This window comes from Takifugu flavidus, chromosome 20 (assembly GCF_003711565.1).
Source record: "Takifugu flavidus isolate HTHZ2018 chromosome 20, ASM371156v2, whole genome shotgun sequence".
In the NCBI taxonomy this organism is placed as follows: Eukaryota; Metazoa; Chordata; class Actinopteri; order Tetraodontiformes; family Tetraodontidae; genus Takifugu; species Takifugu flavidus.
Window position 1 is genome coordinate 7146497 of NC_079539.1, and position 20934 is coordinate 7167430.

At 55.3% G+C, this 20934-nt stretch overlaps 1 protein-coding gene and 1 long non-coding RNA gene across 7 annotated transcripts; one reads left to right on the forward strand and one right to left on the reverse strand.

Moving 5' to 3' along the window:
* Positions 1-155: 155 nt before the first annotated feature.
* hook3 (hook microtubule-tethering protein 3) lies at positions 156-20766 on the forward strand. Of its 6 annotated transcripts, none has more exons than XR_008947719.1 (26): positions 156-315; positions 1472-1557; positions 2000-2072; positions 2149-2199; positions 3642-3774; positions 6987-7054; positions 7132-7194; positions 8177-8260; positions 8702-8764; positions 9590-9753; positions 9827-9967; positions 10401-10488; positions 10746-10859; positions 10935-11045; positions 11174-11258; positions 11331-11400; positions 14705-14845; positions 14916-15003; positions 15207-15241; positions 15308-15390; positions 15604-15704; positions 15777-15881; positions 16012-16083; positions 16239-16375; positions 20424-20535; positions 20571-20766. XR_008947719.1 is itself a non-coding variant. In XM_057019383.1 (25 exons), exons 1-25 carry the CDS (start codon positions 259-261, stop codon positions 20446-20448), a joined length of 2238 nt encoding a protein of 745 aa, XP_056875363.1. In that variant the 5' UTR covers positions 156-258; the 3' UTR covers positions 20449-20766. The 6 variants fall into 6 exon arrangements, 4 of the variants coding, with proteins under 4 accessions (XP_056875363.1, XP_056875362.1, XP_056875364.1 ...); XR_008947720.1 differs by having other exon boundaries at positions 20583-20766; XM_057019383.1 differs by having other exon boundaries at positions 20424-20766.
* LOC130517514 (uncharacterized) lies at positions 839-1557 on the reverse strand. The gene is made up of 4 exons (XR_008947733.1): positions 1448-1557; positions 1204-1369; positions 1120-1159; positions 839-1083 (listed from the first exon to the last, which is right to left on the reverse strand). It is a non-coding gene; the product is annotated as an uncharacterized LOC130517514 (long non-coding RNA).
* Positions 20767-20934: the final 168 nt, after the last annotated feature.

The following is a 20934-nucleotide window of genomic DNA, read 5'->3' on the forward strand; positions in this document are numbered from 1 at the left end:
GAATAAAAAAAAAAACATTTTAACGGTTTACAGGCCTTTTCAGAAAAATCTAATGCGCTTTACAATTCTTATGTTTGCGTTTTTGGTTCTACTTAAATATTCTTGGATAACTTTAAGCCCTCCCCCGGAAGTGACGGGCTGAGCTGCTATTGGCTGCTGCTGTGCTGACTGACACCCAGAACATCGAACGGAGCTCGGCCGTACATGTAGCCGACTGTTAGCGCTCGGCCCGCCGCAGACACTCTTTGTCAGGTAACGATGAGTACACTCGAGACCCTGGATCGAATGGAGCTGTGTGAAAGCCTTTTAACTTGGGTGAGTGACCGTATATCGGCTGTTTTTCAGGCTGATTTGGCGGATGGTGAGGTGGCTAGCACACGGGCTAGCAGGCTGTTAGCAGGATGCTAACTGGGTAGAATGACACTGGTTACGTGTGCAGGCCAGCTGTTCGCTAACTGGTGAGGTGTCCAAACTGCTAAACCAGCCACGACTATGATTTACTGCCAGTTCCGGCCCAAATCGCTTTAATCCACCGCCTTCGTGTTTAGGACACTGTCACGTACATTTTGACATCTCGAACCGAGAGTTCGTAGCGTTGCTACGATCGTTTTAAATCGGTAACTGACTGCCTGGTGTCGGGATCCTGCCCCTGTGGTCCGACCGGCCCAGATGGGAGATCCTGAACGAGGCGGGATTTTCAGGTGGTTCCTCTCGCGCACATCTGTGTGTTTGGCCCAACTCGAACCCGCGACACGTGTGTCCCTTTACCTCCAGCCGGGACCCGTGTGTGTGTTTGTGTGTGTGTGTCTGTCTCTGTCTCTGTGTGTGTGTGGTGTGTGTGTGTGTGTGTGTATATATCTGTGTGTGTGTGTGTGTATCTGTGTGTGTGTGTGTGTGGAATCTTTCGTATGTGGTCGGCGTGCATTCCTCACACACCTGTGACCTCACAATAGTCTGACAGGTGCACAACGATGAAGCGCGTTGGTGGTTAGAAGACTGAGAAACGGATGTTTGTTCTGTCTGCGATACCTCGGAGGAGAGGGGTCAATGTGGAGTGGACCCTCACCTGAAGAACGGGCTCACCTGTCTGTTCCTGCTCACCTGTCTGTTCCTGCTCACCTGTCTGTGTTCCTGCTCACCTGTCTGTGTTCCTGCTCACCTGTCTGTGTTCTCCTGCTCACCTGTCTGTGTTCTCCTGCTCACCTGTCTGTGTTCCTGCTCACCTGTCTGTGTTCTCCTGCTCACCTGTCTGTGTTCCTGCTCACCTGTCTGTGTTCCTGCTCACCTGTCTGTGTTCTCCTGCTCACCTGTCTGTGTTCCTGCTCACCTGTCTGTGTTCTCCTGCTCACCTGTCTGTGTTCCTGCTCACCTGTCTGTGTTCCTGCTCACCTGTCTGTGTTCCTGCTCACCTGTCTGTGTTCCTGCTCACCTGTCTGTTCCTGCTCACCTGCGTCTGTTCTCCTGGGGTTAGATCCACACCTTCGGCCTAGAGGCTCCATGTAGGACGGTGGAAGACCTGACGAGTGGCGTGGTCATGGCTCAGGCCCTCCAGAAAATGTAGGTTTTATTCCAGAAACTTCTGCTGTGTGAAGCACGGCCCTGTTGTGACCTGCCCCCCCTCCCTGTGTGACCTGCCCCCCCTCCCTGTGTCACCTGCCCCCCCCTCCCTGTGTCACCTGCCCCCCCCTCCCTGTGTGACCTGCCCCCCCTCCCTGTGTGACCTGCCCCCCCCCTCCCTGTGTCACCTGCCCCCCCCTCCCTGTGTCATCTGCCCCCCCCTCCCTGTGTCACCTGCCCCCCCTCCCTGTGTCCCTGCCCCTCCTCCCTGTTGTGACCTGCCCCCCCTCCCTGTGTGACCTGCCCCCCCCTCCCTGTGTCATCTGCCCCCCCCTCCCTGTGTCACCTGCCCCCCCCCCCTGTTGTGACCTGCCCCCCCTCCCGTGTCACCGCCCCCCCCTCCCTGTGTGACCTGCCCCCCCCCTCCCTGTGTGACCGGCAGAGATGGAGCGTACTTCAGCGACTCCTGGATCAGCAGGATCAAGCCAGAGGTTGGAGACAACTGGAGGTTAAAGGTGAGGCTGCTGGCAGCTCTGACTCTTTCCTGACCTCCTGTCTGCGTTTGCTGATGTGGAATCATCTGCTGTTCAGATCAGCAACCTGAAGAAAGTCCTGAAAGGGATCCTGGACTACAACCAGGAGGTGAGAGCAAGAACCTGCACCTGTCTGCTGAAGGTCTCCAGCAGCTCACCAACCACACGTCACAACACTGACATCACTTCCTGTTTGTGTGAGCAGACGCACAACCAAACAGTCACAGTGGTCAGGCAGCACTAGATGATCAGATCAGATCCATCAGATCAGCTCAGATCCATCAGCTCAGATCAGATCAGATCCATCAGATCCATCAGCTCAGATCCATCAGCTCAGATCCATCAGCTCAGATCAGATCAGATCCATCAGATCCATCAGCTCAGATCCATCAGCTCAGATCATCAGATCCATCAGATCCATCAGCTCAGATCCATCAGCTCAGATCCATCAGCTCAGATCAGATCAGATCCATCAGATCAGATCCATCAGATCAGATCCATCAGCTCAGATCAGATCAGATCCATCAGATCATATCCATCAGCTCAGCTCAGATCAGATCCATCAGATGATCGGTGTCGGTGCATCCTCAGACACTTCGGGGGCTGCTCGCTCTCTCCTCTCACTGTGAATGGCCCTCTCTCGCCCCGTCTCCCTCCCCCCCTCCCGCTCCTGCTCCTGCTCCTGCTCCTGCTCCCGCTCCCGCTCCCGCTCCCGCTCCCCTCCCGCTCCCGCTCCCCTCCCCCGCTCCTGCTCCCTCCTGCTCCTGCTCCCCCTCCTGCTCCGCTCCTGCTCCCGCTCCCCTCCCCCTCCCGCTCCCGCTCCCCGCTCCCGCTCCTGCTCCCGCTCCTGCTCCTGCTCCCCCTCCTGCTCCGCTCCTGCTCCCGCTCCCGCTCCTGCTCCTGCTCCCTCCCCCTCCCGCTCCCGCTCCCGCTCCCTCTCCTCTCCTGCTCCCGCTCCTGCTCGCTTCCCCCTCCTGCTCCGCTCCTGCTCCCGCTCCCGCTCCTGCTCCTGCTCCTGCTCCTGCTCCCTCCCCCTCCTGCTCCGCTCCTGCTCCTGCTCCTGCTCCTGCTCCCGCTCCTGCTCCTGCTCCTGCTCCTGCTCCTGCTCCCGCTCCTGCTCCCCCTCCTGCTCCTGCTCCTGCTCCTGCTCCTGCTCCTGCTCTCCTGCTCCCGCTCCGCTCCTGCTCCTGCTCCTGCTCCTGCTCCCCTCTCCGCTCCTGCTCCCGCTCCCGCTCCTGCTCCTGCTCCTGCTCCTGCTCCCCCTCCTGCTCCGCTCCTGCTCCTGCTCCTGCTCCCGCTCCTGCTCCTGCTCCTGCTCCTGCTCCTGCTCCTGCTCCCGCTCCCCCCCCTCCTGCTCCTGCTCCCGCTCCTGCTCCTGCTCCTGCTCCTGCTCCCGCTCCCCTCCCCCCCCTCCTGCCCTGCTCCTGCTCCTGCTCCTGCTCCCGCTCCTGCTCCCGCTCCCGCTCCTGCTCCCGCTCCCGCTCCTGCTCCTGCTCCTGCTCCCGCTCCTGCTCCTGCTCAGTACCTGAAGGAGCTGGTCTGTGTCTGCAGGTTCTGGGGCTGCACATCAACGACTTCACCTTACCGGACGTGACCCTGGTGGGAGAGCACGGAGACACGGCGGAGCTGGGGAGGATGCTGCAGCTGATCCTGGGCTGTGCTGTCAACTGTGAGCAGAAGCAAGGTGGGAGGGGGGGGAGGGGTGGTGTGTGTGGTGTGTGGGGGGGGGGGTAGGTCTGTGGGGGGGGGTAGGTTGGGGTGTGTGTGGGGGGTAGTCTGTGTGGGGGGGGGGTTATGTGGGTGGGGGGGTAGGTCTGTGTGGGGGGTGGGTATGTGGGTGGGGGGGTAGGTCTGTGTGGGGGGTATGTGTGTTGGGTGGGGTTGTGTTTGTGTGTGTGTGGGGGGGGGTTTTGGGTGTTTGGTGGGGGTGTATGTTTTTGGGTGGGGGTGGTGTTTGTGTGTGGGGGGGGTTTGGTTGTGTGTGTGTGGGGTGGTGTATTTTTTGGGGGTTGTATGTGTGTGTGGGGGTTTGGTTGGGTGTGGGGGGGGTGACAGTTTAATCCCTTAAATGAGTTTGAGGTGCTTCCACAGTTAAACAAGTTCTTTCTGAGGAGCTGTCACCATGGTAACGCTGAGTTACCCCTGGACCACCCAACCTAAAGGGCGTCTGTAGCCTAAAGATGCAGCACCAACTGACCAGCCTGTCTGTCTCTCTCCCATCTGTCTCCCGTCTGTCTCTCTCCCTCTGTCTCTCTCCCGTCTGTCTCTCTTCTGTCTGTCTCTCTCTCCCCTTGTCTCTCTCTCCCGTCTGTCTCTCTCCGTCTTCTCTCTCCCGTCTGTCTTTCTTCCGTCTGTCTCTCTCCCGTCTGTCTTTCTTCCGTCTGTCTTTCTTCCGTCTGTCTCTCTCCCTTCTGTCTTCTCTCCCGTCTGTCTCTCTCTCCGTCTGTCTCTCTTCCGTCTGCTCTCTCCCGTCTGTCTCTCTTCCGTCTGTCCTTCTTCCGTCTGTCCTCTCCCGTCTGTCTCTCTCCGTCTGTCTCTCTCCCGTCTGTCTCTCTCTCGTCTGTCTCTCTCCTCTGTCTTTCTTCCGTCTGTCTTTCTTCCGTCTGTCTCTCTCCCGTCTGTCTCTCTCTCCCGTCTGTCTCTCTCCTGTCTGTCTCTCTCCTGTCTGTCTCTCTCTCCCATCTGTCTCTCTTCCGTCTGTCTCTCTCCCGTCTGTCTCTCTCTCCCATCTGTCTCTCTCCCTCCCGTCTGTCTCTCTCCCGTCTGTCTCCCGTCTGTCTCTCTCTCCCGTCTGTCTCTCTCTCTCCCGTCTGTCTCTCTCCCGTTCTGTCTCTCTCCCGTCTGTCTCCCGTCTGTCTCTCTCCCGTCTGTCTTTCTTCCGTCTGTCTCTCTCCCGTCTGTCTCTCTCTCCGTCTGTCTCTCTTTCATCTGTCTCTCTCCTCTGTCCTCTCTTTGTCTGTCCTCTCTCCCGTCTGTCTCTCTCCCATCTCTCTCTCCCATCTGTCTCTCTCCGTCTGTCCTCTCCTCCTGTCTGTCTCTCTCCGTCCCGTCTCTCCTCCTCTCTCCGTCTTCTCCTCCGTCTGTCTCTCTCCTGTCTGTCTCTCTCCTGTCTGTCTCTCTCTCCCATCTGTCTCTCTCTTCCGTCTGTCTCTCTCCCTTCTGTCTCTCTCTCCGCCCGTCTGTCTCTCCCCTCTCTCCTCCCGTCTGTCTTTCTTTCCTTCCGTCTGTTCGTCTCTCTCTCTCTCCCGTCTGTCTCTCTCCCCCCGTCTGTCTCTCTCCGTCTGTCTCTCTTCTGTCTGTCTCTCTCCTGTCTGTCCTCTCTGTCTGTCCTCTCTCCCGTCTGTCTCTCTCCTCCCGTCTGTCTCTCTTCTGTCTGCCTCTCCTCTTCATCTGTCTCTCTCCTCGGTCTCTCTCCCGTCTGTCTCTCTTTCATCTGTCTCTCTCCCGTCTGTCTCTCTCCCGTCTGTCTCTCTCCGTCTGTTCTCTCTCTCCTCTCCCGTCTGTCTCTCTTCCGTCTGTCTCTCTCCTCCCGTCTGTCTCTCTCTCCTCCGTCTGTCTTTCTTCCGTCTGTCTTTCTTCTCTCTCCTCCGTCTGTCTCTCTCCCGTCTGTCTCTCTCTCTCCCTCTCTCTCCTCCGTCTGTCTCTCTCCCGTCTGTCTCTCTCTGTCTGTCTCTCTCCTCGCTCCCCCGTCTGTCTCTCTTCCGTCTGTGTCTTTCTTCCGTCTGTCTCTCTCCTCTCTCCCGTCTGTCTCTCTCTCGTCTGTCTTTCTTCTGTCTTTCTCTTCCGTCTGTCTCTCTCCCTCTCGTCTGTCTCTCTTCCGTCTCTTCCTTCTGTCCTGTCTTTCTTCCGTCTGTCTCTCTCCCGTCTGTCTCTCTCTCCCGTCTGTCTCTCTCCCGTCTGTCTCTCTTCCGTCTGTCTCTCTCTCCCGTCTGTCTCTCTCTCCTCTCTCCCGTCTGTCTCTCTCCCGTTCTGTCTCTCTCCCGTCTGTCTCTCTCCCGTCTGTCTCTCTCTCCCTTCTGTCTCTCTCTCCCGTCTGTCCTCTCTCCTTCTCCCGTCTGTCTCTCTCCCGTCTGTCTCTCTCCCGTCTGTCTCTCTCCTGTCTGTCTGTCTCTCTCCCGTCTGTCCTCTCTCTCTCTGTCTCTCTCCCGTCTGTCTCTCTCCCGTCTGTGTCTCTCTCCCTCTGTCTCCTCTGTCTCTCTCTCCCGTCTGTCTCTCTCCCGTCTGTCTCCTCTCCCGTCTGTCTCTCTTCCGTCTGTCTCTCTCTCCCGTCTGTCCTCTCTTCCGTCTGTCTTCTTCCGTCTGTCTCTCTTCCGTCTGTCCTCTCTCCCGTCTGTCTTCTCTTCCGTCTGTCTCTCTCTCCTCCCGTCTGTCTCTCTTTTCGTCTGTCCTCTCTTCCGTCTGTTCTCTCTCCCGTCTGTCTCTCCTCCTCCCGTCTTTCTCTCTCTCCTCTCCCGTCTGTCCTCTCTCCGTCTGTCTCTCTTCCGTCTGTCCCTCTCTTCCGTCTGTCTCTTCGTCCTCCCCCCGTCTGTCTCTCTCCCGTCTGTCTCTCTTTCGTCTGTCTCTCTTTCTTCCGTCTGTCTCTCTCCCGTCTGTCTCTCTTCCGTCTGTCTCTCTCTCCCCTGTCTCTCTCCCGTCTGTCCTCTCTCCCTCCCGTCTGTCCTCTCTCTCTCTTCCGTCTGTCTCTCTCTCTCTCCCGTCTGTCTCTCTTCCGTCTGTCTCTCTCCCGTCTGTCTCTCTCCCGTCTGTCTCTCGTCCTGCTGAATGTGCTCTGCATCGGTGAACGATTGTTACATCTTTGATCTGCATAGATTTGCTCTTTTCCCTCTCCTGCTGCTCCCAAAGGTGAGAGCCAGAGCTCAGTGTGAGAGGGTGTCATGGTTCTTCTGTGTTCTGTAGAATACATCCAGACCATAATGATGATGGAGGAGTCAGTGCAGCATGTTGTCATGACAGCCATCCAAGAGGTAACCTGACAGATGCTACTGCTGCAGTTACAGGCCGGCCAGCTACTGAACGTGTGTGTGTGTGTGTGTGTCTACAGCTGATGAGCAAAGAGACTCCAGTTACCGGTGGAAATGACTCGTACGTGGATCTGGACCGACAGGTACTCAGGGCCAGTCCATGTTGCCAATCACCTGTTCACTTGTTTACCTGGTCAGCTGGTCACCTGATCAGCTGGTCACCTGTTTACCTGGTCACCTAATCAGCTGGTCACCTTTTTTACCTCCTGGTCAGCTGGTCACCTGATCAGCTGGTCACCTGTTTACCTGGTCACCTAATCAGCTGGTCACCTTTTTTACCTGGTCAGCTGGTCACCTGATCAGCTGGTCACCTGTTTACCTGGTCACCTAATCAGCTGGTCACCTGTTTACCTGGTCAGCTGGTCACCTTTTTACCTGGTCAGCTGGTCACCTGATCAGCTGGTCACCTGTTTACCGAGACAGCTGGTCAACTGTTTACCTGGTCAGCTGGTCACTTGATCAGCTGGTCACCTGTTTACCTGGTCACCTTTTTACCTGATCAGCTGGTCACCTTTTTTTACCTGATCAGCTGGTCACCTTTTTACCTGGTCACCTGTTTACCTGGTCAGCTGGTCACCTAATCAGCTGGTCACCTGTTTACCTGGTCAGCTGGTCACCTTTTTTACCTGGTCAGCTGGTCACCTGTTTACCTGGTCAGCTGGTCACTTGATCAGCTGGTCCCTGTTTACCTGGTCACCTTTTTACCTGATCAGCTGGTCACCTTTTTTACCTGATCAGCTGGTCACCTTTTTACGTGGTCACCTGTTTACCTGGTCAGCTGGTCACTTGATCAGCTGGTCACCTGTTTACCTGGTCACCTTTTTACCTGATCAGCTGGTCACCTTTTTTACCTGATCAGCTGGTCACCTTTTTACGTGGTCACCTGTTTACCTGGTCAGCTGGTCACTTGATCAGCTGGTCACCTGTTTACCTGGTCACCTGTTTACCTGGTCACCTTTTTACCTGATCAGCTGGTCACCTTTTTACCTGGTCAGCTGGTCACCTGTTTACCTGGTCAGCTTGCGTTCCCTCAGTGCCTGACAGGTGTGTGTTGATGTGTTGTAGCTGAAGAAGACGGTGGAGGAGCTAAACGATGCTTTGGCCACCAAAGAAGAGATCTCTCAGAGGTGTCGGGAGCTGGACCTGCAGGTAACCTCAGGGTGGCCACATCAGGCCCTTTTCTGTCCTCCTGCTCTGTGGATGAGATGGAAAAGGCTTATTTTATGAAAAAGTGCTGAAGATATGTTGTCTTGGACATCAGTGTTGGGACGTTACCGGTTGCTACGTATGAAAAGAATGTTTTTAGTCAAAATTCAATTATTACTGCCATGAGCAGCTAGAAGGGCAGACATCAGAGCAGCAGCTAGCACGTTAGCATGTTTTTCTGTGATTTTGTTGGAAGAAAGATGAGGGGAACCCTGGTGTCAGGTAAGAGATGGGGGCAGCGGCCTAGGGTTAGGGTTAACCTGTTGATGAGTGATGATGTGAGTAACAACCCAACACTGGTGGTCCTCCGTGACACGTGCAGCCGGGCAGGACCGCTGTGCCGGCTGAGTGTGGCGCGTTGCTGACTGTCTGCCTCCTTTAAAGGCCCTCCGTGTCCAAGAGGAGCGTGATAGGCTGAGGTTAGACTTTAATGAGCTTGAGGAGAGGGTAAATCCACACTCCTTTTCTCCTCCTCCTCCATGTCTGCTGTGTGGAAAATGTGTGCTTATCACCCCAATCATGCTTGCATGTGTGTGCACGTGTTTGTGCACGGCAGTGGGGGTGTCAACTGCCACACCTTCACTAACATGCCTCAGCTCTGGGTGTGTGACGTTTCTATAGCAACACCAGACAGCGAGCATGATGGAGACCGACAGGACTGAACACCAGTCACACCAGGACGTCAGTCGGGAACGTCGCGCTCTGATGATGTCACACTTCCCTTTCTCAGTTTCCCATTAACTGCATGACGAACACACATTTCTAATGTTGAAAGGGATAAAAAGGTCAGAAGTTCAGCAGGATGGTGCAGATCAGCCCCTAGAATGGCGGATAGGAAAGTTGCAGCACATTAAAATCACTTTTTGATGTCGCCATTTTCTGGCACCAGAACCATCCAGCAGGTGGCTCCACACACTCCAAACTCAGGCCAATGGGGTGGTGGCTGCAGTCTTTCTGTCTACATGTTAGCATTTTTGCACCGGTCATGTGACCCGGGCGACCGAGTTGCCTCATTTTGATGCTGTAAAACATTTTGCTTGGGCTTGGCTCTGTGTGCGTTTGATCCTCCGTCCACGGCGTTGAGAAGGTAGCATCAAACTGGACATGACGTGTTGGTTTGCTGTGTTTGTTTTGCCACATGACCTGACATTGAGTGAGTGTGAATAGCTCCGGTTTGAAACCTGCTCTCTGTACTCCATCCTGTCTTACACACCACCTTTTTCCTCCTGCTTGGTCCATCTCTTTATAGTTCTGCTCCGTTTCATCCTGTAGGTGGCAGCGTTGCAGGAGGAGAAGAGCAGTTTGCTGGCTGAAAACCAGGTTCTGATGGAGAGACTCAACCAGTCAGACTCCATCGAGGACATCAACAGCCCCGCAGGACGCAGGCATCTGCAGCTGCAGACACAGCTGGAGCAGCTGCAGGAGGAAACCTTCAGGTGAGGAGCTGCTCAGGCTGACCAGAGGATTAGCTTCAGCTGGGAGCCATCACCACTCATTCTTCTCCGGCAGGTTGGAAGCATCCAAAGACGACTACCGCATCCGTTGCGAAGAGCTGGAGAAGGAGCTGCTGGATGTGAAGTCTCAGAACGAGGAGCTGACGACGCTCGCTGACGAAGCTCAGTCACTCAAAGATGAGATGGACGTCCTCAGGTGAGGAGACCCCCTGAAGACGGTTGGGACCTTGATCAGCCTGTAGACACACCCCACTCCTGTTCTTCATCTACAGCCGCAGCACTAACTTACAGGAAGTGCAAATTTCTTTTTGAACTCTGTAAAAACATGTTTTGATTTGGAAAGAAAACCTTTTTGGACAAAATCCTGAACATTTCAGGTTGATCAGGTTGACGGTGTTGTCCCAGTCTTCCAGCTGACCTTCTGCTGTGGTGGCTGGGCACTTCGGAAGGTTGTTGTGGTGGTTCAGTTGATGCTACCATGAAGAACATCTGCATCGAAAGTTATTTTAAGATGCTACTTGGTGCTAAACGGCGCTCCAGCGAAACGGCCAACCCCAACTGCAGAGGGGGTCTTCGCCTGTTCGGCTCGGCCTTCTTCTCCTTTCTCAACATGTCTTTATGCTTTTCAGGCACTCGTCAGACAAAGTCACAAAGCTGGAGGGAACTGTGGAACACTACAAGAAGAAACTGGAGGACATGGGGCTGCTAAGACGACAGGTGGCCCACACACATCCTTGCTCTTCAATCTTTGTGAGGACGTTCATAGTCAATACATCCTCAGCCCCTCACCTCAAGCCCAAACATCCCAACTGACCCCCGACCCTTGACCTTGACCCTGACAGACCCACTTCTAACCAACCTTCAAATCAAGTCTGAACCCTCTGATGTTGGGAGGACCAGCCAAAATGTCCACACACACACACACACACACACACACCTAGAATGTTGAATAAAGGTTGTAAATGTGTGTCCAGAATAAACTGATGGAGGAGAAGAACACAGTGCTGATGCAGACTAACGTCAGTCTGGAGGAGGAACTTCGGAAAGCCAATGCTGCCAAGGGCCAGCTGGAGACCTACAAGAGACAGGTGTCTGACAGGCAGCCATGTTGGCCTGATGTTGCGTCATGTGACCTCCTCAGTGACTCACCTGTGTTTGCACAGGTGGTGGAGCTCCAGAACAAACTGTCTGAAGAGTCCAAAAAAGCTGACAAGATGGAGTTTGAGTACAAACGTCTGAAGGAGAAGGTGGACTCTCTCCAGAAAGAAAAGGACGTACGTAGCCTGCTTCAGCACCACCTTGTGATTGATCAGAAGTGCCTCCGGACGACATTAAACCAAGGCTTTGATCAGATCCAGTCCAGGAATATTTGCTGAATCAGCTGGTTGTCTTCTCTCTGCAGCGAATGAGGACGGAACGAGACTCTCTGAAGGAGACCATTGAAGAGCTGCACTGTGTTCAGGCCCAGGAAGGCCAGCTCACATCAGGTGCACCTCTAGGACACCTGCGGCCGTGTGGTCGGCTGACCTTGTCCTGATGGCGCCCTGTTTCTGTTTCAGGTCTGCTTCCTCTGACGAGCAGCGGTGCTTCGGATTCACTGGCTGCTGAGATCACCACACCTGAGATGAGGTACCTGGACAACATGACCGATGGTTGCACCTTTATGGTTTACTGAGGGTGCTGGTCACAGACTGAGGGTGCTGGTCACAGACTGAGGGTGCTGGTCGCAGACTGAGGGTGCAGGGTGCAGACTGAGGGTGCTGGTCGCAGACTGAGGGTGCTGGTCACAGACTGAGGGTGCTGGTCACAGACTGAGGGTGCTGGTCACAGACTGAGGGTGCTGGTCGCAGACTGAGGGTGCTGGTCGCAGACTGAGGGTGCTGGTCGCAGACTGAGGGTGCTGGTCGCAGACTGAGGGTGCTGGTCGCAGACTGAGGGTGCTGGTCACAGACTGAGGGTGCAGGGTGGAGACTGAGGGTGCTGGTCACAGACTGAGGGTGCAGGGTGCAGACTGAGGGTGCTGGTCACAGACTGAGGGTGCTGGTCGCAGACTGAGGGTGCTGGTCGCAGACTGAGGGTGCAGGGTGCAGACTGAGGGTGCTGGTCACAGACTGAGGGTGCAGGGTGGAGACTGAGGGTGCTGGTCACAGACTGAGGGTGCAGGTGCAGACTGAGGTGCTGGTCACAGACTGAGGGTGCAGGGTGGAGACTGAGGGTGCTGGTCACAGACTGAGGGTGCAGGGTGCAGACTGAGGGTGCAGACTGAGGGTGCAGACTGAGGGTGCAGGTGCAGACTGAGGGTGCAGGGTGCAGGGTGCAGACTGAGGGTGCTGGTCGCAGACTGAGGGTGCTGGTCACAGACTGAGGGTGCTGGTCACAGACTGAGGGTGCTGGTCACAGACTGAGGGTGCTGGTCGCAGACTGAGGGTGCTGGTCGCAGACTGAGGGTGCTGGTCGCAGACTGAGGGTGCTGGTCGCAGACTGAGGGTGCTGGTCGCAGACTGAGGGTGCTGGTCACAGACTGAGGGTGCAGGGTGGAGACTGAGGGTGCTGGTCACAGACTGAGGGTGCAGGGTGCAGACTGAGGGTGCTGGTCACAGACTGAGGGTGCAGGGTGGAGACTGAGGGTGCTGGTCACAGACTGAGGGTGCAGGGTGCAGACTGAGGGTGCAGACTGAGGGTGCAGACTGAGGGTGCAGGGTGCAGACTGAGGGTGCAGGGTGGAGACTGAGGGTGCAGGGTGGAGACTGAGGGTGCTGGTCACAGACTGAGGGTGCTGGTCACAGACTGAGGGTGCAGGGTGCAGACTGAGGGTGCAGGGTGGAGACTGAGGGTGCTGGTTGCAGACTGAGGGTGCAGACTGAGGGTGCAGGGTGCAGACTGAGGGTGCTGGTCACAGACTGAGGGTGCTGGTCACAGACTGAGGGTGCAGGGTGCAGACTGAGGGTGCAGGGTGCAGACTGAGGGTGCAGGGTGCAGACTGAGGGTGCTGGTCACAGACTGAGGGTGCAGGGTGCAGGGTGCAGACTGAGGGTGCTGGTCACAGACTGAGGGTGTAGGGTGGAGACTGAGGGTGCAGGGTGCAGACTGAGGGTGCTGGTCGCAGACTGAGGGTGCTGGTCGCAGACTGAGGGTGCTGGTCGCAGACTGAGGGTGCAGGGTGCAGACTGAGGGTGCAGGATGCAGACTGAGGGTGCAGGATGCAGACTGAGGGTGCAGGATGCAGACTGAGGGTGCAGGGTGCAGACTGAGGGTGCTGGTCACAGACTGAGGGTGCTGGTCACAGACTGAGGGTGCTGGTCGCAGACTGAGGGTGCAGGGTGCAGACTGAGGGTGCAGGGTGCAGACTGAGGGTGCAGGGTGCAGACTGAGGGTGCAGGGTGGAGACTGAGGGTGCTGGTCACAGACTGAGGGTGCAGGGTGCAGACTGAGGGTGCTGGTCACAGACTGAGGGTGCAGACTGAGGGTGCAGGGTGCAGACTGAGGGTGCAGGGTGCAGACTGAGGGTGCAGGGTGCAGACTGAGGGTGCTGGTCACAGACTGAGGGTGCAGGGTGCAGACTGAGGGTGCAGGGTGCAGACTGAGGGTGCAGGGTGCAGACTGAGGGTGCTGGTCACAGACTGAGGGTGCAGGTGCAGACTGAGGGTGCTGGTCACAGACTGAGGGTGCAGGGTGCAGACTGAGGGTGCTGGTCACAGACTGAGGGTGCAGACTGAGGGTGCAGGGTGCAGACTGAGGGTGCAGGGTGGAGACTGAGGGTGCAGGGTGCAGACTGAGGGTGCAGGGTGCAGACTGAGGGTGCAGGGTGCAGACTGAGGGTGCTGGTCACAGACTGAGGGTGCAGGGTGCAGACTGAGGGTGCTGGTCACAGACTGAGGGTGCAGGGTGGAGACTGAGGGTGCAGGGTGCAGACTGAGGGTGCTGGTCGCAGACCAAGTCTGTAACCCACTCGCTGAGGGGGCGGGGCATCTGCAGGCAGTCTGGGAGGCCCTGCTTGATGTGTGCGTACAGTCTTGGGTCTGCTGGGAAGTCCAGAGTTGCTCCAGGGCCTCCTGGACTGGAGTCCTGTTTCACATCATTTCACCTTCTTCAGAGAAGAGAAACGAGCTTCGTTTGTAAAGCTGAAAGGCTGCCTGTCTGTTGCTGCCTGTCTGTTGCTGCCTGTCTGCCTGTCTGTGGCTGCCTGTCTGTCTGTTACTGCCTGTCTGTGGCTGCCTGTCTGTTGCTGCCTGTCTGTCTGTTACTGCCTGTCTGTGGCTGCCTGTCTGTTACTACCTGTCTGTTTCTGCCTGTCTGTGGCTGCCTGTCTGTCTGTCTGTTGCTGCCTATCTGTCTGTTACTGCCTGTCTGTGACTGCCTGCCTGTCTGTTGCTGCCTGTCTGTTGCTGCCTGTCTGTCTGTTACTGCCTGTCTGTTGCTGCCTGTCTGTGGCTGCCTGTCTGTCTGTTACTGCCTGTCTGTGGCTGCCTGTCTGTTACTACCTGTCTGTTTCTGCCTGTCTGTGACTGCCTGTCTGTTGCTGCCTGTCTGTCTGTCTGTTGCTGCCTATCTGTCTGTTACTGCCTGTCTGTGGCTGCCTGCCTGTCTGTTGCTGCCCGTCTGTGACTGCCTGCCTGTCTGTTGCTGCCCGTCTGTGACTGCCTGCCTGTCTGTTGCTGCCTGTCTGTTACTACCTGTCTGTTTCTGCCTGTCTGTGGCTGCCTGTCTGTCTGTCTGTTGCTGCCTATCTGTCTGTTACTGCCTGTCTGTGACTGCCTGCCTGTCTGTTGCTGCCCGTCTGTGACTGCCTGCCTGTCTGTTACTGCCTGTCTGTGACTGCCTGCCTGTCTGTTACTGCCTGTCTGTGGCTGCCTGCCTGTCTGTTGCTGCCCGTCTGTGACTGCCTGCCTGTCTGTTGCTGCCCGTCTGTGACTGCCTGCCTCCCTCCCTCCAGAGAGCATCTGATCCGTCTGCAGCATGAGAACAAGATGCTGAAACTGTCCCAGGAAGGTTCAGACAACGAGAAGATCGCTCTGCTGCAGAGTCTGATGGAGGACGCCAGCAGGAGGACGAGCGAGCTGGAGACGGAGAACAGGTGAGCACCAGCAGGACTCTGGGCTCCTCTGGACCCTCACCTGTTTCTGATGCTTGCTGATCTTCAACAGGCTGATTAATCAACGTCTGATGGAGGAGCAGAGTCAGGTGGAGGAGCTACAGAAGTCTCTGCAGGAGCAGGGCTCCACGGCTGAAGATGTAAGCTCTTTCCCTCTGTCCAGCACGGCTGAGGACAGAAGGTTCTCTTCCATAAGTACCGATCCATCTGACCCGTCTCAGGCTGGTCAGATGTTCCGTTGTTGTCTGGAGGTTAGAACGTGTCCCCCAGCTGGCCTGGGAATGTTGGAGAAGGTGAAAAGTAGGGCTGTGATATTCTGCTGAAACCTGTCTTTGCTTTTCAGTCTTCTCTCCTTAAAAAGAAGTATGAGGAGAATCTGTAAGTCTCACCGACATCTTTAAATGCGATTTCTGGGTCGGCGTCTAAAACTCTGGTCTTCATCAGGGCGAAGGTCCGAGAGCTGAGCAACGAGGTGTCGAAGAAGACCTCCTTCATTGATGAGATGGAACTGAAGTACAGCAGCAGCAGTGAGTGTGGAACATCTCAGGCCGATGCGTGTGTCCTGCTCCGCTCTGACCGTGTCTCCACCCTGGTGTCTCCACCCTGGTGTCTCCACCCTGATGTCCCCACCCTGGTGTCCCCACCCTGGTGTCTCCACCCTGGTGTCCCCACCCTGGTGTCTCCACCCTGCTGTCTCCACCCTGGTGTCTCCACCCTGGTGTCTCCACCCTGTGTCTCAGCTCAGAGAGTGGACGAGCTGGAGGAAGCCCTAAAGAAGAAAGATGAAGACATGAAGCAGATGGAGGAGAGATACAAGAAATACCTGGAGAAGGCCAAGAGTGTGAGTGTCTGCTCACGCCTTGCCGTTACCATAGTTACGTTCCACCATCATGAGCCAGTGTGTCCTCTCCAGGTGATTCGGACCCTGGACCCCAAACAGAACCAGGGCTCAGGTCCAGAGGTCCAGGCCCTGAAGAACCAGCTGCAGGAGAAGGAGAGGATGCTGCACTCGCTGGAGGTGAGCAGCACATCAGGGAAATGATGATTCGCCACAATTTCCTTAAAGTTCTCACCCCGTTTTGAGGAGAACTTTTTGGACACGAGGGACAATGAATGAGTCCACGACGCCTTTGTTTGTCTCCCAACAGAAGGAGATGGACAAGGCCAAAGGTCAAAGGGATTATGAGGAGAAGATGATTGTGTCGGCGTGGTACAACATGGTACATGGACCCACACTCAGACAGCTAATTAGCTTAGCATAGGAAATGGGACATGTGTGTCCAACACTCATCACTGTCGCGCTTGTGGACAATGTGGTTTGTCCTCTCGGCTGTACCTGCGGACGTGAGCTGATCAGTACATCCATCTTTTTCAGGGTATGTCCCTGCAGAAGATGGCGGCTGAAGACAGACTCGCCAACACTGGCTCCGGTCAGTCCTTCCTGGCCCGGCAGAGACAGGCCACCAGTGCCCGCCGCACCTATCCAGGCCACGTCCAGCCTGCGTCCGCCAGGTAGAGGCAGCAGCGTAGCTGCAGACACCTTCTCCGCGCCACTCTACGTCCTCCTCTTTCTCCAGTTTCTCCTCAGTTAGAGAGACAGGATGTCTCTCCTCTACCTGGACACCAGGAGACCAGACACACATAACATGAACCCTTCACTCCTCATCTCGGTCAGCCCTGACACGCCTGGCAACTCTGTCCTCCCTCTCATTCAGGACCTTGTCCTGCACAGTTGCTCTCAACTGGACTTTGGGTCTCGTCTGAATTGGTTCCTTGTCCCAGTTTAAATAATAGAATAAGTGGCAGGAGGATGTGTTCCTCCTCGCCACTAGGGGGCGATATGCAGGTTAATACAGCCCCTTTCTGGTTGAGCTCTCAGGTAAAGGTCACCTGGAGCAAGGCAGCACCTCTAACCACAGGGAGATGGACAATGGTCCAGCTTTGTTGGTCTCCTTCCTAATGGAGCAGATCACATCCAGGACTAACAGATGACTCCTTAATGAAAGTGTCTGTGTCTCAGTCCACCTCTGCCTCCGTCTGTCTCTGTCTGACTGCCCCGTGTCCATCTGTCTCACTGCCCCGTGTCCATCTGTCTCTGTCTGACTGCCCCGTGTCCATCTGTCTCTGTCTGACTGCCCCGTGTCCATCTGTCTCTGTCTCACTGCCCCGTGTCCATCTGTCTCTGTCTCACTGCCCCGTGTCCATCTGTCTCTGTCTGACTGCCCCGTGTCCATCTGTCACTGTCTCACTGCCCTGTGTCCATCTGTCTCACTGCCCCGTGTCCATCTGTCTCTGTCTCACTGCCCCGTGTCCATCTGTCTCACTGCCCCGTGTCCATCTGTCTCTGTCTCACTGCCCTGTGTCCATCTGTCTCACTGCCCCGTGTCCATCTGTCTCTGTCTCACTGCCCCGTGTCCATCTGTCTCACTGCCCCGTGTCCATCTGTCTCACTGCCCCGTGTCCATCTGTCTCTGTCTCACTGCCCCGTGTCCATCTGTCTCACTGCCCCGTGTCCATCTGTCTCTGTCTCACTGCCCCGTGTCCATCTGTCTCACTGCCCCGTGTCCATCTGTCTCTGTCTCACTGCCCCCTGTCTTTCTGTCCATGTCCTGCTAACATTCTCAACATTGTCTCTGTCTCCTCCCCCAACAGTGATGTCACTGCATGACTGACCCGGCTGTGAACGGGTCCGGTGCGGCTCGGTTCAGCTCGGCCTCCCACCAGCGCCCTGTGTTTGCATGACTTTTTGTGGTCGGCATGGCAACAGCATGCGCACTAACCTCCTCAGCAGCGCAGGACAGGAACCTTCCTTCCTCTCTCCTCCCTTTGTCTGTTCATCCCTCCAAACCACCGCCCGTTACACCCTGAGGGGGCGGAGCTTGGCCAATGTCAGCCCTCGCCATCGGCGTGCATCCCCGTCAGACCTGGAACTTTCCCGGAGATGTCTGGACGGTCTGTCACAAGACAAACGCCTGCAGCTGCTCTCTGGCCTTTTTTCACCTTTTCATTCAAACTTAGGTCGACAAAGTCGATCATTTTATTGATTAACAATGTTACATGTGAGGAAAGCCCCCATTAGCCTCCTGACAGTTAGCGCCATGATGCTAACTGTGTGTTAGCCCGTGCAGGCTAATGCACAAACCTGGATTCTGGCCAACAGCTAAGTTGTGAGGTTTTTAGTTGCCTGCTGCTTGTACAGGTAAATAATCCCAGAGAGAGATGATCCTCCAGTTTAGTGCCTTTTTAAAGACATGAGCGAGAGACAGGCTGGTGACCAGAGACAGGCTGGTGACCAGAGACAGGCTGGTGACCAGAACCATCTCCACTCCTCTTTTAAAAGAAAATTGACCAGATTCATCAGGATTAATGGGAGCTTCTCCTCTCAACCCATTATTATTATTTTTCTCCTGCAGGTTTGTGAAATTGATGCATTTTATCTTGATGGCTTATTTATTCTTTTGCCAGTGTACAGCAGTGTTATTACATTTTTATATTAGTGTCTTTATCGTGTCACCTGTTCTGTTACAGTAGCGGAGGGAGGAAACAGTGTTCAGCACAGCAGATTTTTCTTTTTCTGTTGATAAAAAAGCACACGTTTAACTTTAATAACACGGGGGTTGTCAGGTGTGACGTCACATCCGGGTGGTTTTAGTTTGGAACTGTCAGCCGTCCATTCTCACCATTGCAGGTAGGGGGCAGCATTTCCCCGTGAGCTGCTGCCTCATCTTACGGAGTTAAATCCACATTTATGTTACAAATCAAAGCAAAGTCAGCTCCTCAGAAATCTTTGGAGCTGATTCCTCGAGTCCAGTTAGCTGACAGGAGAGATCTTTGGAGTTTCCGGTGATTTCCAGTGTTCCTTTCCTGGAAAACCTGCCAATCAACTTGTAAATAAAGCTTGTATAAAACAGGAAGTGTGTTTTCTTTTGGAGTCGGAAAAGATGGATGACGTCACGGGTAAAATTAAGATGTTTGACTTCCATCTAACCCTAACCGCGTTCATGGAGGAAGGGGTGGACGAGGAGGTGGAGCACCGACACACACGCACGGACGCGCGCGCGTTTCCAAACTTTTTCGAAGTATGGAAAGTTGTACGCTCTTTCTCTCGCACGAGAAAAGAACACAAGCGCATGCGCGTGTCTCGTCAGCTCGCTCTGCGAAACCGCGTGGAGCCGAAACAGACGTGACCTGGACCTGGACCCGGACCCGGAGCAGCGCCGCGGAAACACGTGACCGAAGGGTGCAGAGACACGATGCGGGGCGCGGCCGGCGCGGTTCTCCAGTCCTGCCTGATTCTTCTGGTCCGTGCGGACCAGTGGAGGCTGAACTCTGACCCGATGATTCAGTTCCTGTTCAGCGGTGGAAAACTGACCGCTGGTCAGTCACTCCTTGCTAGTTTGTTTACCCACATTAGCTAACCTGTTGTGACCAGCTGGTGGTGTCATGACGCAGGTGATCTGCTGACATCACTGATGAAGGTGATGAATCCAGTCAGGATCCATTTGCTCCTCTTTCAGCAGTCGGACCTGAACTCCTTTCTGTGGACCATCAGACGAGAACCCCCAGCATATTTCTACGGTACCATCCATGTTCCGTACACGCGGGTTTGGGACTTCATCCCTGAGAACTCCAAGCAGAACTTCCTGCAGAGCAACGTGGTCGACATGAGCTGGATCTGACCGAGCCGACACCATCACTGACCAGCTGCTCTCTGCTCCTGCTGCCTCCTCTGCTCCTGCTGCCCTCCTCTCTGCTCCTGCTGCCCTCCTCTCTGCTCCTGCTGCTCTCTGCTCCTGCTGCCCTCCTCTCTGCTCCTGCTCCTCTCTGCTCCTGCTGCTCTCCTCTCTGCTCCTGCTGCTCTCTGCTCCTGCTGCCCTCCTCTCTGCTCCTGCTGCTCTCTGCTCCTGCTGCCTCCTCTCTGCTCCTGCTGCCCTCCTCTCTGCTCCTGCTGCCCTCCTCTCTGCTCCTGCTGCTCTCTGCTCCTGCTGCTCTCTGCTCCTGCTGCTCTCTGCTCCTGCTGCCCTCCTCTCTGCTCCTGCTGCTCTCTGCTGGGCTGAGTTTTTTGTCCACAAAGGTGAGGACATCTCGTGTGTCACTTCCAGACCAGGTTAGGGAGCAGATGGTCCACGATGACCTTCTCCCAACTGGACTGCAACTACTCCCAGGACGTCTCCTACTGAGAACCCCAGGGTGCCTTTCTCTGTAGAGCCACTTCCTGCAATGTGGAGCAGACAACGCAGACTTCCATGGTCTGGATTGTGAGGTGTTTGAGTCCCCAGGACCCAGGACCATGGCTCTGTCTGTGCTGGTCACTCGTTAGTCTGTACCTGAACCAGAAAACCCATCTGTTGCTCCCTGTGACGTGCAGTGTCTTGTCTGTGATATGGTCAGTTCTGTTCCTCAGTGTCTCCTTGGGAGAGTGAGTGGCTGCTGGTGCCAATGTCTTTCAATGTCTTTACACTTGATGATCCTTTATGTGGAGCCTCTGCCAGGAAGACCCCTTTCTGATGCCCACATTTTAATCTTTAAGTAGCACTCATCGGTTATCCTTTCTCTTTAGATCATCTTCAAGATCACCCCTTTGAATCTGACGCAGTGGCTGATGGTTCTGAAGATCGAATTTGTGGCAAGAAACTACCTGGAGCCTGGTAAAGGGTTGGACAAGCGGCTTGGCTCAAGGAGCTGCTCAAGGAGCTGCTCAGGAGCTGCTCAAGGAGCTGCTCAAGGAGCTGCTCAAGGAGCTGCTCAAGGAGCTATCTGGATGCATGGACGGCATCTCCTGGTCATTCTTGGTCTTGTCTCTGCCCCTGGTCTTCTAAAGGTTCTGCCCCTGCCCAACACCTGAGGTGTGCCATTTCCTACCTGAAATGTCCCCCTGATATATTAAAGGCAGTTGGACTCATTGACTTTGTATTTGCTAAAGTTGAAGTGTGGAAAAGCTCTGCACAGCATTTGATTCAAGGGCAAGTTCACACCCGAACATGCTACTTATATACAATGCACTCATTACGTAGTTTATTTTGCTTCACATTAATTTTTCATAAAGCCTTTAAATCCAAGTATTTAAAGTC

Bases quoted from the DNA above. Each gene is read 5' to 3' on its own strand.
- hook3 (XM_057019382.1), top strand. From the start codon at position 259: ATGAGTACACTCGAGACCCTGGATCGAATGGAGCTGTGTGAAAGCCTT. The intron at 2,200-3,641 runs GTGAGAGCAAGA...CTGTGTCTGCAG, and splicing joins TCCTGGACTACAACCAGGAG to GTTCTGGGGCTGCACATCAA. The intron at 15,391-15,603 runs GTGAGTGTGGAA...CCTGTGTCTCAG, and splicing joins ACTGAAGTACAGCAGCAGCA to CTCAGAGAGTGGACGAGCTG.